The following is a 16,343-nucleotide window of genomic DNA, read 5'->3' as shown; positions in this document are numbered from 1 at the left end:
AAAAAGTTAGAGCATTGATTCACTAGTGGGCCAGACTGCTCTGTCCTCTGCAGGGCGGCCTGCTTATGGTCCAGTGTCTCTCATGGTTGTCTTAGCCTCAGCTAAGAAGTTTGGAACATTGGTCCTTGTTTCCTAGTTGTCTAGAAGTGACATTAAAGGTAAAATCCTTCTTTAATTCATGTAAAATTAAGTTTTCTGAGACAGAAATTAAGAAACCTAATTAGCTTTTAGGCAAGACTAATGGAAATTGAAGTTATTACTGAAAAGACCCATAACACTTCAAAGTAGAGATGTAGATGTGTGTGCTTCAGTGTATGTAATTCCTAAGTGACAGACTTTTAATGACCTTTTTAATAGAAAATAATGTTATATTGAAATTCACCGTTCAACATTGTTATTTTAAAATATCCCTTAAAGGATTTCAGCCATTGGTTTTTTAAATAAAATAAGTGATTCTACGTTACATCATTATTGTTATTTTATTGTTATTGTCATTATTTTTTGTCATCTGAAAACAAATTTTAAAACATCGAGAAAAGAAAAGTGCATCATTCTCTGAGGTGTTATGTCAAGGACAGTATATTTTCTGATTCTTACATTATTACATTAAACGCTACTTTTGGTATGCAAATTTTGGAGATGTGTTGGAAATATTACATCGTTTAAGAAAATCTATATTTGCATACTATAATCTTATATATATAGACATCTTTAGCAAGAATATAGACTTACAGATGATCAGATTTTTTATCTTGGCCTTCTCTGTTTCCAACAGAGCATCAAGAAGAAAAACACCAACAAGCAGGAGATGAGCACTTACCTCAGGTTCATCGTCTCCCGCATGAAGGAGAGGGTGAGTTCCAAGGGCTCTTAGAATCGCCTCAAGTGTGTGTATTCCTTCAGAGTTCCTGACCGACAGGTGGCAGATACGCGCAACGTAGCGTGAAGGGTGGACACCGCTGCTGTCCTGCGCTTTTGTGCTCTAGTTCCATAAAATGCTCTTAGATTTGTTTTGTCTTTGTTTTCAACACAGGCGTTTCTTTAGCTGCCTTAGGTTAGAAACATTTACATTTTAAACTTCCATTTATCAGAAAGAACATTTTCATTGATACTTAAGTCTTTAAAATGAAACTGAATTTTCCAAAATAACTGTTCTTTCTACTCAGACCTTAAGGAATGCCACATTAAACTATAGTGCATATACATCTTTCGTTAAGTTCTCAAGTACTTGTTGTTTAGAAATTGGTGTTTTACCCCTCTAGCCACGTTTAAACTGATGTGTCTCATGACCTTTCAGGCTATTGACCTTAATAAAAAGGGGAAGGACAACAAACACCCCATGTACCGGCGACTGGTGCACTCGGCGGTGGATGTCCCTGCCATACAGGAGGTAAAGCTCGCCAAGCACAGCCCTGGCTGTGCACCTGCCCCACTCCTGCCTCAGCAGCTGTCCTGTGAGGGGCGTGCTCACCCGCTGGTGCTCAGCAGGGGTCATCTTTTAAGAGTCTTTGTTTTAAGCAACCTGTAGATTCTTGACACATGTTGATTAAAGAAAATATATTACAGCCTGATCAGTGTAACGTTCCAGATGCAGTCGCCATGCAGCTGTGTCTTCCTGGGCTCGGCGGCAGCACTTGGGAGTTTCTCCCCAGGGAAGATGAGAGCGCAGATGTGCTCTCAGGTCTTGGGGAACACTGACATGCACTTGAACAAAGCAGATTTTAACTAGAAAACTTAATCTTTCTGGTGGAGTTCTTGATTTTACCTAGTTAGCTGAGGGCTGTTAATGGGTTTGTTAATGTTTAATTACAAATGCAATGAACATTTTGATGTGCTTCCAGTTAGATTTGCAGATACACCAATTCTGAACCTGTGTGTCATTTGAGTTTTAAAATCTTATGGTTGGCCATAATAGGAGTAATTTTAAATCATCTGCTCATTCCTTAATCTGCTTAATAGCTGGAAAAACTGAAGGTGTATTATTTCAGTGGAAGAAAGGGGCAAATGAAGGTTGTTCATAAAAACGAGAAATTTTAATTCGACCTCTTAGCCCTACACTGCGTAACTTCTGAGAACAGTGAAGAGCCTGGCTGTCCCTCCTGCCCTCCCCCCATGGTACCCCCACATTCTGCAGTTTGACTCCCTCATTTCAGGGAGCTTAGTAGCTGGGCTGATGGTGTCTTATTAGCAAGTGCTGACCATGAGCAGAAGCACCCTGAAGGAAATGAAGAGGAAGAAGACCAGGTTTTTATGCTTCCAAAGGTTTACGGTGGAGACCAAAATGCTAGCTGTGGTGCTGCATGAGGACTGCTGGGTGTGGGTGTACCCACCTGGGTGCAGGCAGGCAGCCTGGTGGCACCTTGCGCCCCTGAGCCAAAGACCGTGAGGCGCTCAGGGTGGAGTTTGGGTATCAGTGCTCATGGAAGAGCCCTGTGACCCTCGATGCCAGACAGAAGCCATCGACTGTCTTGGTGCACAGAGGACCAGTGAGGACTTGATTTTAAAACTGTGTCAGCCACCTAGCTCGAATTCAGAATTGCCTTGTCTTCTTTGTGGTAATCTTTCACAGAGGCTAACAGCTCTTTCTTCTTTCAGTTTTATTTTCCTGACTTACATAAATTTTGTGCTTCTCTGGTGGCTCAGATGGTAAAGAATCTGCCTGCAATGCAAGAGACCTGGGTTCAATCCCTGGGTTGGAAAGATCCCCTGGAGAAGGGAACGGCTACCCACTCCAGTATTCTGGCCTGGAGAATCCCATGGACTGTGTAGTCTATGGGGTCACAAAGAGTCGGACACGACTGAGCGACTTTCACTTTCACTTTTCATATTAGTGACTGTTCTCGAAACCAGAGCCCTGAGAGAGTTGCTGAGAAAGTCATTCTTATTTTTCAAAGAAGCCCTGTTAATTATAGTACAGGCCTGTGCGTAGCATATTCCCTACATGGTAGATAAGTAGTTAGGTCTCATCAACCCCACTACCAGAGCTTTCATTATGTACAGCACTTAGCCGCAGCTTTTATCATTGTTACAGATGAGGTGTTCATGCTGCAGTAACAACGTGGCTGAGAATGTGGGACCTTCTGCACTTCACCGTCCTGGAATACCCTGACTGTAGACGGAGTTGTGGGTTTCTTTTATGAACATTCTGTCAGTATGGACACAGGAGCAGTAGACACAGGAGCAGTCGTAATGCCATTCTGGAAAATCTTGCTGTTTCCCACACTCTCACACTGTTAAATTGATGGCAAGTGTTTTCACTATTAACCGTTGTTCATTTTGGTTTTTTCCCCTCTGCAGAAAGTGAACGAAGGGAAATACCGAAGTTACGAAGAGTTCAAAGCTGACGCTCAGTTGCTTCTCCACAACACAGTCATTTTCTATGGAGGTTCAATATTTTTTTTTGTGTAGTTTTTTTTATTCATGTGTTTACATCGCATGTTGAGAAATATCTTTTATAAAACATTACACTAAAACAATACCTGAACAATCTGTAAGTGAGTGATAATGTTAGGGTTTAAACTTAAAAATATTTAGTAATATAGATAACTATATATAGCTTATAGAAGTGATTGGCCAAAAGCAGAACTCTAGTATTTGTTTTTTCCCTTCAATATCCCCTCATTCAAAAGTAGTGAAAGAGGCCAATCTATACTGAGAGTATTAAGTTGTGTTGAATATAAAATTAAAGCTGCCTATTTACTTTTCTTTTACTGCCTGAATTATATTTTGAATACATGTGTTTATTTTCCGTGGTATATGTCCACTTTTGTTAAACTGAAAGAAAATTTAAATGGCTATATTACTTTTGGTAGTCTTGTGTTTCCTGGTAGTCCTGTGATTGCTGGTAATAGGTATCTGTCTTTATAATTACAGCAGACAGTGAGCAGGCTGACATAGCACGGATGCTCTATAAAGACACCTGTCATGAGGTACTGGCCACACCTAATACCTGAATGCTTGCTGTTCTCTACATTAACCTATTTTAGAATTCCATTCTGATATGTACCCTTTAATTTTGCCATTTCTTTAAATACAATCGTATTTCCATGTTTGACATACATGGTATATACAATGCAAACAAGAGAGACGGGGGCGGGGGGAGAGGCTAGAATTCTGGTAGAACTGTTCTCAGAGACTCGAATTCTGGGAATTAGACTTAGTTACTAAGTAACTTCTAGTTAGAACAAGAGGAAATTGTTTTCCTTAACTACCCTAAAGCGAATTAGTTAATATGACTGCATGTAAAGTGTGTTGCACTGGGCAGGCACTCAAAAATGTTACCCTCTTTGAATGAAAGATACAAATTTGAGTTCTTACTACACTACACAGGCAAAAAAGCAACCCAACATCAGCATTCATAATTAACAATATATGAAATATATATTTAGGAAAGATTTTTTTTGGGTGGCCTTTCTTATTTAAAACATTCATCTATAACCATATTATCTTTGCAAAAGTGTCTCAATTTATATAAAAAGTTTTGTTTCTTTATTCCATTTATGATATGACTCTTCCATTCATTAAACATATTTATTGAGTGTGTGCTGTGTGCTGAGTTAGGAATAAAATGGGAGTCAGGATGCTGGCTTCCTGCTCATACAGCTGCGTTCTGAGGAAGGAGACTCAGGAAAAGGAGAGACAAATCAGTTTCTTTACAAAAGTTACGGAAAATATGAAAGAAAACAAGACTAAAATGGAGAATGAGGCAGAGAAAGGGCTGCTTTTATTGGTAGTGGTATTTTCTGTGGGCATATCAAGAAGACATTTCTGGGGAAATAGCCTTTCATCTGTGTGTTGAACTGGAAGGTATCAGTGAGGCTGGGGAGCCAAGGGCAGATGCAGTGCACCCTGAGGAATCAGTCTTCTATTCCGAGTGTACTCAGGGCCCTCTTGGGAGGTTCAGACAAGAAAGTGGCATTGGAGAATTCAAATGTGAAGCTTAAAGAACACAATTGCAGACTATAAACATGAAAGAGAATGCTGATTCACAGGCATCTGGCTAGTTGTGTGCATGCATATATTTTATGTAGGCTAAATAGTTACTTTTCTTTTTCAGCTGGATGAACTACAGCTTTGTAAGAATTGCTTCTATTTATCAAATGCTCGTCCTGACAATTGGTTCTGCTATCCTTGTGTATGTGAAATTTTGAGATTTTCTTTTCTTTTTTTAACCTCTTCAGTGTCTCTGATGTACTGCTCTAAGGAAGTTTATTCCAATTTGCTTTAAGATTATAATCCTTCTAAATATTTCTCTTCATATCATGGTTTTAATGAGTATAGAAAACTGAAACATAGGAAAAAAACAACTTGGGGTCAGTATCCATTTCTTACTTTAAAATGAGAACTTTAAGAATAGGAATAAACATCGAATCCCTTAATAAATAAAAATTTTTCATTATCTCACAAGAAATCTAAGTCTTTATATATAGCTGTGTGATTTCCCCTAGAATGACATGTTAGTGCCAAAGGTTTCTCCTCTCCCCCCCGACAAGGGCATAAGAGCCTGCCTGAAAGCTCCCACTTTCTGAGACATTACTGTGCTCTTCAGTCACTTGATGGTCTCATTAAAATTTGTATCTCTGACTTCGTAGGTTGGGAGGAGGGCCTGAAAATCTCCCATTTCTTACAAGCTCCCAGGGTTGGACTGTATTTCATGAAGCAAAGTTAGGGTGTTCCGTTTGCCCTTGTTACTCACATGGGTCTTGGTTTCCTTCCAGAGTTCCATGGGCTGTCAGGAGATTCTTTTCACTCCACATTGCTTATGGAAATTTTAATTTTTTGGTGTTTTTCTTGGAGGCAAAAATCAACCAGTCCTGGGGTGGGAAAGCACATTCTGTGCGTTTAGGACTTATAAAAGAAGTATTGCAAATATTATACTTAAGTAGGTCAGTATTAATGATATACTTGTATATAATACTTTACAAGTAATATGACAAGATAAAACATTTTATTTCCAGATACCTAATCATGAGCTGGTTTGGGCTAAAATGAAAGGTTTTGGATTCTGGCCGGCCAAAGTCATGCAGAAAGAGGACAATCAGGTTGATGTCCGCTTCTTCGGTCACCATCACCAGAGGTAATATCATGACCCATGAGCCACCATCACCCCTGGGCCTTTAGGAGCCCTGAGGTGGACCCAGGCCTGCAGTTAACGGTGCTCTGGGTGCTTTGCCATCAGGAACAATGTGAAGTGTATTTTAAATTAAAAAACAAACCAGCATGTAACTTGACTGGGCACCTTAATGGGACAGTTTCAGTGGCAGAATTTAGAAGGGTGAACTCAGAAGGGTGTCAGTGGTGGGAATTAAGTGGAGAGCTTCTCAGCATGGTCCATTTCACAGAATTGTATTGTCCTTGTGGAAGTTTCAACCAACTTTTCAAGGTTCTGTCAGAGTCACAGACAAAAATAATCAACTCGGGAGTATAGGAGAGTGTGGGTCTTGCGATCTAAGAATGGATATGAGGGAAGAACTTTGACCTAGTGTTTTGAATTTCATTAACAGTTAATTTAGAAAAGTGAAGAATTGTTATGCAGAGATCACCATGAATAAATACAGTAAATATTCTCTAGCTAGTTCCTCTTATCTCTGCACCTAGTGGGGAAAGAAAAGGTAGACACGTGATTATGGACTGTCCCTCCATATGCTCAAACCAGAGCCTGCTGCTGCCTCCCGAGCACAGAGCAGGTTGTGATGCTTTGTCCTGGTGAGCAGGTCTGCAGGGCACGCATGTCTGACTCTCCGTGCTGCCTGTGGTTGGAGGGTGGATGGCACAGGCAAGAAAGAAGGGGCACATCCCGTCAGATCGCAGGCCCATCTTATTGTGCACAGACTCAGAGAATTCTGAATTCAGATTGACAGATGTGTAGGTATAGCCAGATCCAATTTTCTCTCTTTTTATTAAACTTTAAATTGTGGGGTGTGTTCTGTTTCCGTTTTATAGTGTAGATCAGACTGCATGTCTCAAACTTGAAACCTGATTATAGTAATGGAGATGATTGAGAGAATAGGTATGTTGTATGAATTGCATTGAGACTTAATAAGGTCTCACATTAAGACTCTTCATTCAGTTTTATTAAATCCAAGGGATACATAATTTAACAGGATAAAATTCTCTCCTAGGTCACAAGTTCATTCCAGGTAGTCAGCACTGCTTATGATGGAAATCCTCAAAAACATACTGCTTTTAAAAAGTGTTTAAACAGTTTTTGATTGCCCAGTAAATGTTTGCTGACTGAAAGAGTAAATAAGAATACAGGATTTAATGGCAAGGAACTCTTCCACAAGCAGAATTGTATTTGCACTTCTCCTCAAGTGTAGTTTACTTTGGTTTCTAATATAGCACTGTCAGATGACACTGTTAATGTAATATTTATAAATAAGTTCAAATTTAACAATTTCAGCTGTCATTAGCATGTAACCATATGGATTACTGTATATTAAAAATGTGGTTTTAAATTCTAAAGCAAATAGCTTAGTTTATACAAGCAAGTTAGAAGTCTACGTTTATAACGTTAGGCATATATGCCAGGATTCTCTGATGCCTTCAGAACAGTTTTAGGTCTAGTATTTCTTTAACTCCATAGTAAGACTGGAAACAGTAAATCCTGGTTTATTCCTAGTGCTGTATCCCACCGCATGTCCTCACTGGTGACACCCTTCTCTCTTCGTGTCCAGAGTCACCTAGACTGCGTGTGCTGCATTGTTCCTCCTCGTTCCTCAGTTCAGGGCAGTGGCAGTGCACGTAGGAGCACTAGCGTAGTTACCAGGAAAGCTAACCGTTAGGACCCTCGCTGCGTTCCAGCTGCTAGTTAATAGCTTACCTTAAGCCCATCTGGGCAGCATCTCCGTGAGCCGTCAGATGAGGCAGGAACAGTCCTAGGACTGTACACTCTGTGGTGCTTTCACTGGCCCATAGTCAGCCCCAGGTGAGTGGATGCAGTGGGAGACTAGGGCCAGTAAGTGATTAGTACCCAGGAAAGCTTTCTTCAGTTTCTATTCTAGCTTTCTTCCTGATAGAACCAAATGTAGTTGTAGATCAACTGTGGGCTCACAATTGAGTGCTTGGTTGCAGAATGGTATACACTTTCCCACTTGTTAGTCATGGTCCATCTAATGAATAGGGATGTAATGACCTCATTTTATATGTAACTGTCTCATGAACATTTCTGGGCATTTGCAAATGACTCTATAGCTTCCCTGGTAGCTCAGCTGGTAAAGAATCCGCCTGCAATGCAGGAGACCCCAGTTCGATTCCTGGGTTGGGAAGATCTGCTGGAGAAGGGATAGGCTACCCACTCCAGTATTCTTGGGCTTCCCTTGTGGCTCAGCTGGTGAAGAATCCGCCTGCAATGCAGGAGACCTGGGTTGGGAAGATCCCCTGAGAAGGGAAAGGCTACCCACTCCAGTATTCTGGACTGGAGAATTCCATGAACTGTATAGTCCATGGAGTTGCAAAGAGTCGGAAACGACTGAGCGACTTTCACTTTCTATAATTCTAACATGCAAGTAGCTAGATTTTGAGTAATTTATAGTATTCAAAACAATGAGATATTGAACACTTTAAAAAAGGCTTATAAGTCATTCTCACCCTGAGGACTTTACTCTGATGACTGTGAAAAACAAGTCAATTCACCTTTTTTCTACTTGGTAAAAGTTTTTATTCAAGTCACAAACTGTGCTTTACAATGCACAGAGTTTCTGCCATTTGGGAAACTTCTAACTGTCCCTTTTCAATGTTGTTCACAGGGCCTGGATTCCTTCTGAGAACATCCAGGACATCACAGTCAACGTTCACCGGCTGCATGTTAAGCGCAGTATGGGCTGGAAGAAGGCCTGCGACGAACTGGAGCTGCACCAGCGCTTCCTCCGCGAAGGGAGGTTTTGGAAGTCCAAGAATGAGGACCGAGGGGAGGAGGAGGCAGAGTCCAGCATCTCCTCCACCAGCAACGAGCAGGTGAGGGCGCCAGTGAGAACCTGTCAGTTGTGCTCCGGAGGTGCGGGTGCCAGGACGCACTGGCATGGAATGAGCAGGTGGTGACTTCTTCCTTCACACAACATTTGTCAAGTGCTCCTCAAAACAAACCAGAAACAGTCCTAGTTCACAGAAGCTACCACTACTGATCCGGATTCGACCAGCACATTAGCTCTTTCAAGCCCTCCGCCCAGAGGAATCATTCAGTGAGTGCCAACCATGTGGTCTTGAAAGAGTTAATGTGAGAGGGACACAGCAGGTGCCCACCTCTCCCCTGTGGGTCCATGGCTAGTTCCAGCAGAGAAATGTTTTGTGGTGTCAGGAATAACGTGCTGTTACTTTGATGATGTCCACAGCTAAAGGTCACTCAAGAACCAAGAGCAAAGAAAGGACGACGTAATCAAAGTGTGGAACCCAAAAAAGAAGTAAGTTGCCCACCTTGCAGTGTCCCGGTGACAAGTGAAACAGGAAATACTTTCACAGTTGTGATCCAGGCAGTGCTCCTGACAGGTAACTTGCAAAAAGGATTGCCATCAGATAGCAACCAGGTTGGACCCAGACTGCCCGCTGCCCTGTCACTAGGGTAACACACGGGAGTATCCAGTTAAGCAGCACTGACCACGTCTGGCGAAGTGGGACAGTCCTTTGCTGCACGGTCTGGGAACACTGATGTTTTCTCATGGCACTAATAAACAATTTTTAGTGTTTATCCAGCAGATCAATGAGACCAGCATTTGAAAACTGAAAGAAACTGTGGCTAAGTTCAGGCTTTTACAATTCTGTAATCCAGGTACATTTTAAAACCAGGGCACAGTACCACCACATAGGGTATTTGTTTATGAATCTCATCCAAAGAAGTAACGATAAATTCTAATGATCTTACACAGTAAACTTTTTGTTTAGTTTCCTTCTTTGAAAGGAAACACCTTAATATTAGTATTTAATGGAATTGTAAATGAAGTTCCTGTAGAATGATTGTACCTATAAATTGCATATGTTTTAATTTTTTTTTATTTTGAATTGTGATCAAATACACAAAAGAATTTTCCATTTTCTTACATGATTGTTTGAACAGCAGTTGTATGGCTGTTTGTATCACTCTGTTTTTTTTCAGATAGAGCTTGCTCTTGAACTAGTAAATCCTCTGGCACTTTCCTTATCCTTTAGGAACCAGAGCCTGAAACGGAAGCTGTAAGTTCCAGCCAGGAAATCCCCACGATGCCTCAGCCAATCGAAAAAGTTTCTGTGTCAACTCAGACCAAGAAGTTAAGTGCCTCTTCCCCAAGAATGCTGCATCGAAGCACCCAGACCACCAGTGATGGAGTGTGTCAAAGCATGTGCCATGACAAGTACACCAAAATTTTCAATGACTTTAAAGACCGAATGAAGTCTGATCACAAACGAGAAACTGAAAGAGTTGTTCGAGAAGCTCTAGAAAAGGTAACACAGCCCTCAGTGCCAGCGCTGCCTCAGACACACGGGCGGGTTAGGTGACTAGTCTTCCTGTTGTGGCTTTACGTCGCTTAGGCATCAACCAGGTAGCAGCTCTTTAAAACAAGGAATAAAACATCTTTTTATAATATTTTAAATAACAGGTACTTTTCTCACCTAAATATTTTATAGCCCTTAATGAAATAAAGGGAACAGGTACATCACTTAAGTAGAAACTATGTATTAAGGTTTTGCTTAATGGTTTGTGTAAATTATGAGCTGACATACTCTGGGTTAACTTTTTTTTCATCTCAGCTGCGTTCTGAAATGGAAGAAGAAAAAAGACAAGCTGTAAATAAAGCTGTAGCCAATATGCAGGGTGAGATGGACAGAAAATGTAAGCAAGTAAAGGAAAAGTGTAAAGAAGAATTTGTAGAGGAAATCAAGAAGCTAGCAACACAGCACAAACAACTAATTTCTCAGACCAAGAAGAAGCAGTGGGTAAATACCACTATTTTCTTAGAATCTGATTTATGAAAAAAAAATACCATAGGTATGATGAAAATTAATTCAGAAAGATCTATATGGCATATGTAAAAATCCTGAAATACAGTCTAATGTGAAACTGTCAACTTTAATTAACTTAAACTGTATTTTAACTCCAGATCCCACATTTCTCAGTATTTGCTCAAAATTATTTTGTTACATTGAGATTATGATACTTTGGGACATAATATATATAATTTATACAAGTTTTCCATCTATGCAGGTATTTTATTTTGATAAGTGGGCTGGCCCTGATAGGTGATATTAACTTATAAAATTGTAAATGTAAGTATCATAATAGCAAACTAAGGATTTTCAGATTTTACTGCACTTAACATACATTAGCTTCTAGTAAAGAAATTGATTGCTTTATAAAAGTAATATCTCACTGGTCTCTAACGTAAGAACTGACAGTTCACAAGGACGGTGCCCTGAGGGTCTTCTTAGGCTGTCTGCTCTCCAGTCTTCTCCCCAGTCTTGCTCATTTCCACTGACCTGTCGTCTTCAGCTCACATCTGCCTTTGAATCCCTCCAGTCATTTTTCACTTCAGTTAATGGACTTCTCAGCCGCAAGTCTGCTTTTTGGTTTCCATCAGAATCTTTTTATTGATGTTTTCAGTTTGCTCATACATCATTTTCTTGACTTTCTCCATGTCTTCCTTTAGTTCTTTGCACTTCTTTAATAGGTGTTTTAAAGTCTGTGTCTAGTATATCTGCCAGTAGGTTTTTTACATGGACAGTTTGTTGATTGATTCTTTTTCCTTTGAATGGTCATACTTCCTGCTTCTTTGTATGCCTTGTGATGTTTTTTGTTGTTGAACACTAAACATTTGAGTCTAATAACATGGTAACTGGAACTCATTTTCTCCCCTTTATCATAGTTTGCTGTTGTTGTTTCTTTGATTGTTATGGCTGTCTATTCCCAGGATCAGACTGAGGTGTAAATTAAATCTCTTCTTAGGTCTTTTCTAAGCCTCTCCTTGGGTTTGCACATTGACTTCCTAATTCCCACATATGTGCAATTGATTTTGAGTGGCTTGCAAAAGGGAAGTCACTTCAGAGGGAGGACTTGTTTTTGGTTGGGGAGGGGTGCAACTGTTAATACAGTGGCCGCCCATCTGTGACCAGAAGCAGCAGTCTGCAGGACACCTGCCAGGGGGCTCCACACACAGCCATCTGGGGCTGTCGATGGGCAAGAGGTAGCTGTTTCAGTGCTGAGAGCCAGAATAGCCAGAGTGACCATAACTTACTGTTCCACCCTTCCCCAGACCTCAGAGTTCCAGAACAGTCCCTTTAGATTGTGCAGCAGAGCTGCTGTGTGGGGAGGATGGAGGGGAGTCCTTGTGCTGCTGCTCCGTCATCTTTTCAGAACCTTTGGACCTTTTTAGGAAAAGAGAAATTATGCTTGTGTGCTGCTGCTGTTAATGACCTAGTACAGATGGAAGAAGTTGATGTGCCGAGTAAGCTTTGAGTTTGCTGATAATGACTGCGTGCTGAGCCTCAGTCATCCCATTGTTTCCCTACTGTCCTGCTCAGGACAGAAACCGTGTTGATGTTCTTGGTGATCCTAGTTTACACTTGAGTCAGAAAGATCTTTGAAAGCACAGTTTTAAAGTCTGTAGTTGTACCCAGTTTCGTTTACCTGCTGGTCACGGTTTCTTGCTGCAGTGCTACAACTGTGAGGAGGAGGCCATGTACCACTGCTGCTGGAACACATCGTACTGCTCCATCAAGTGTCAGCAGGAGCACTGGCACGCGGAGCACAAGCGCACCTGTCGCCGGAAAAGATGAAGGCTGGCTCTTCCTGGAGAATCACTGACGACTATTCCTCTCAGACACAGCGGTTTTTGTTTCCAAGAAGCCAAAATTGTTTAGAATTTGCTTCCCATTTTGCACCAGCCTTTAAACACTTTTCGTGAAGAAATTTTGCACAGTAGTTTAAATCTTTTGTTAACACTCCTCTGGAGTTTTTCAGGGGGTAAAAGTAACATCAGTGGAGGGTATTATTTTAAATAAATTTTAATTGAGAGTTTGTTGCATTTTCAGCAAATTTTAAAACATTTTTAGGTTTTACAGAGATTTTAACCTTTAAACAACAGATCTTTAAAAAACAGGTGAATTACAAGTGAGTTTAACAAAGAAACATTTAAAATAGATCTGAATGTAAGAACTACAGAACTGTTTCAGAAATAAAACATACTACCTTGATGTGAAATTTATTTCTTAACCTTGTTGAGCTGGTTTTGTTCAGCTTACTTTACTGTTTAAAGGCATTATCTATTGGTTATGCCAGTGGGTATATGATTGAATTTAGGGAACAGGGTTGACACAGCAGGTGCTAGTCCTGCATATTTTTTCTTAAATGTTTCCCAATTGTGTTTTTCATTATTTCTTTTCAATATATAACTTTTATAACAAATTATTAGCTTTGATCTTGTAGTTTAAAATTGCAGGGAACTGGGGGTAATCTTTTACTGAGCTGGATCTTAGAGAAAATGAATATTTAAATTTTAAAGTTTGCACATTTCATCTTTGTCCTAACATGAGTGCTTGTAACAAAATAAACAACAAAAATAAAAAGCCAAAAACTACCTTTATCCATACATGAAATTATAGATGAGGCATACAGATTTCTTTAATGCTTCCCTTCCCTCCCCAAGTGTCATCTGATTGCCTACTATCTGGTGTCACCTCTTCTAGCATAAGTTAATACTGAAAGGAAAGAAAGCACTTAAGTTTCACAGAAGCCGTTATGTTTGTAGTAATGGATCATTACCTACTAATGAACTCCATCACTGTACACAGAATGAAGAATAATGCATGTTAATTTTCTTGTATTAAAGATGCCGTGATTTGTAAAAAGTCTGTATTTTGCGGAATGTCTGGACTAAGAAGCATTACCAATAGGAATGGATCGATAGTTAAATAATTTTTTTTATACATAGATATATAAAATACAGCCAGGAAACCTTAATTTTAAAAAAAAAACAAACCCTCGCAATTTATGTTTTTTCAAAGACTGATCTTAGACCAAGTCAAATTCCCATTTATCATTTAGTTATTTTTAAGGTTAGAGAAATAATTTGTAAATATTTATTTACACCTTCGATATTTATTAAAGCAATTACACACAATGTAAGTGAGAGAATCAGGAGAAAAAACCTTTCAAAAAGTTTTCTCCAGGTTTGTCAGGGTCACTCTAAAGACAAAAATGTACCTAAGTCTTCTGTGAAATAATCCCCCACCCAGTCCTGATGCTGTTGCAGATGGTGGTGACACAGGTTAATCGACAAGCTACTGCCCAGTGGTGCCCAATGGCTTGGAGGACCTGTCTGGTAGCCACACGTCAACACCATCCCTGAACTACGCAGGCACGTGGCATTCTCGGTCCCTCCTCGTTGCTGTGTGATTGGTCAGCGTCGCCATAGTGCCATGGTCTGGTCCAGACGACGTAACTGAGAACACTTACCGTTTCTGATTGTTTTCCAAGTTTAAAAACTTCGATCCACCCCTATGAGAGCAAGTTATTGTGGAACTATTTTTGGTGTGAAATCATTCCAGAGTGTGTACTATTTACCGATAGCTGCATGAAAGTAAGACTCGTGTTACTTTGGCTTTTTTGTCTCCGTTGACACGGTTGCACATTTCCAAGTTACTACAGCGTGAAAACTGTGTGTTTAAAAAAAAAAAAAAAACAAAATTAAAAAAAAGAGATTGTGGCCTGGTTTTGTAAAAGTTTTAGGTAAAATTACAATTGATTGTTTAGGAATCATTATTAAAAATTTTCTGCAAATCATAAAGCTATATCAAGGTGTTGAGCTTAGCCACTATGCACATTGTAATTACTCATTGTGGCTGTCCAGTTCTTCGATGCATTCTGGCATTTTGTAAGCTGCTCTGACTAGCAATATATAGACTCATTTAATGTGTTAACATTGGTTAATAAATGTATTTAAAAAAACTGCCTTTAATAAATTGTTGATTTAGTCCATTCCCCTAGACCAAAACAAACACAAGTATATCACATAGTAATCATATACTGTTGGCTATCCACTGGTGACTGTTTATAAAATCAGTGTGTTAAAAACAGTTCTTTTAAACACTGCATGTAAAGTTGGATTTACTTTTACCAGTTCTCAAAAAATTCAAGTTTGACTACAAAGCCCTTTTTCTTGACCTTTAGGCTGAACATACAGATAGAAAATTGCTCAGTAAACATTTGAAATTAGTCAATAATATCCATTTCAATATATCCAGACTCAAATCCATTATCTCTTTCTCACTTCACTCCTCCAACCAGTTTCCATGATGGTGATCTCAGTTCAAGCCAGCATCACCCTCCTGCCAAACCATGATGTAGAAGTGGCCCGACCCTCTCTTTGCTTCCCCCTCTAATTCAGTGGTTCTCAAATTTCTGACTTCAGGATCACAAGAGGGCTTGTTCTCTCCCCACCCCCACTTTGATTGCTAACAAGCTCCCAGGTGTTGCTGACGAGGCCATCCTTTCAAAGGCACTGCTTTACTGATGGAAATAAACAGATATGCAGAAGGTCCCAGTATCTTACAGAGTCCTAGGGCCCATGCTTAGACTTCTACCCCCAGAAGGATCCAGGTCCCTCAAGTTAACAATCCTGGATCCAGCAGGATTAGGCAAGCCAAGAATAGAATTGGTAGCAAGAGTCCTGTCACTGATTTAGATCAGAGGCTCTCAAACGTCCAAGTGCACACACATAACCTGGGGGTCTAAAGTGCAGAGTCCAACTTAGACCACCTGGGGTGGGTGGAGCTGGGCATTCTGCCATTCTGGCCACGGATGACACCTGAGAGGCAAGTTCTTAACTCCAAAACTGCAACTCACTGCTGAATAACCATCAACAGGAGAATGTTGGATCCCACCAAAAAAAGATACCCCACAGCAAGGACAAAGGAGAAGCCCCAAAGGAGGGGTTAAATTGCATTTAGAATCAAACCGATACCCACCAGAGACGCTCGGAGGGCTCAAACAAAACCTTGTGGGCACCAGGACCCAGAGACCCCACAGACTGAGCCAGACCTGCCTGAGTGAGTGTCTCCTGCAGAGGCATGGGTCAGCAGTGGCCTGCCCTGGGGATAGGGGCTCTGGCTGCAGCAGACCAGGGTCATGGAGCGTGTAACACAAGCCCTCTTGGAGGAGGCTGCCATTAGCCTCACTATAAGCTGAGCAGACGACTCAGAAACTGCAGAAAAGTTATACCAAAGAAGTTTTCACACAGTTAAAGTTCTAGGACACACAACAGATTTTGCAACTTGGGGATCTGACAAAGGGAATCTGACTATGGAGGCCAGTGGGATTTGATTACAGAACTTCCACAGGACTGGGGAGACAGACTCTTGGAGGGCACAAGCAAAACCTT

The 16,343-nt window shown here is 40.5% G+C and overlaps 1 protein-coding gene across 11 annotated transcripts in view; it reads left to right on the top strand.

Moving 5' to 3' along the window:
- Positions 1-14,915, top strand: part of ZMYND11 (zinc finger MYND-type containing 11) — a 75,798-nt gene extending 60,883 nt beyond the window's left edge. For 9 of the 11 annotated variants that reach the window (XM_070801139.1, XM_070801135.1, XM_070801131.1 and 6 more), the window contains 11 exons: positions 776-853; positions 1,298-1,390; positions 3,298-3,385; positions 3,874-3,929; positions 5,057-5,134; positions 5,958-6,076; positions 8,748-8,955; positions 9,330-9,398; positions 10,141-10,413; positions 10,720-10,905; positions 12,619-14,915. In XM_070801139.1, the coding sequence (XP_070657240.1) occupies positions 776-853; positions 1,298-1,390; positions 3,298-3,385; positions 3,874-3,929; positions 5,057-5,134; positions 5,958-6,076; positions 8,748-8,955; positions 9,330-9,398; positions 10,141-10,413; positions 10,720-10,905; positions 12,619-12,741 (1,371 nt within the window). In that variant the 3' untranslated portion in view covers positions 12,742-14,915. The remainder of the gene's footprint in view (positions 1-775; positions 854-1,297; positions 1,391-3,297; positions 3,386-3,873; positions 3,930-5,056; positions 5,135-5,957; positions 6,077-8,747; positions 8,956-9,329; positions 9,399-10,140; positions 10,414-10,719; positions 10,906-12,618) is intronic. The other 2 variants (XM_070801138.1, XM_070801137.1) reach the window with 1 other exon arrangement.
- The last annotated feature ends 1,428 nt before the right edge of the window (positions 14,916-16,343 follow it).

The sequence above is a fragment of the Bos indicus genome, chromosome 13 (genome assembly GCF_029378745.1).
Source record: "Bos indicus isolate NIAB-ARS_2022 breed Sahiwal x Tharparkar chromosome 13, NIAB-ARS_B.indTharparkar_mat_pri_1.0, whole genome shotgun sequence".
NCBI classification, from domain to species: domain Eukaryota; kingdom Metazoa; phylum Chordata; class Mammalia; order Artiodactyla; family Bovidae; genus Bos; species Bos indicus.
The sequence above is the reverse complement of the archived record's forward strand: the minus strand, read 5'-3'. Positions and strand labels throughout refer to the sequence as shown.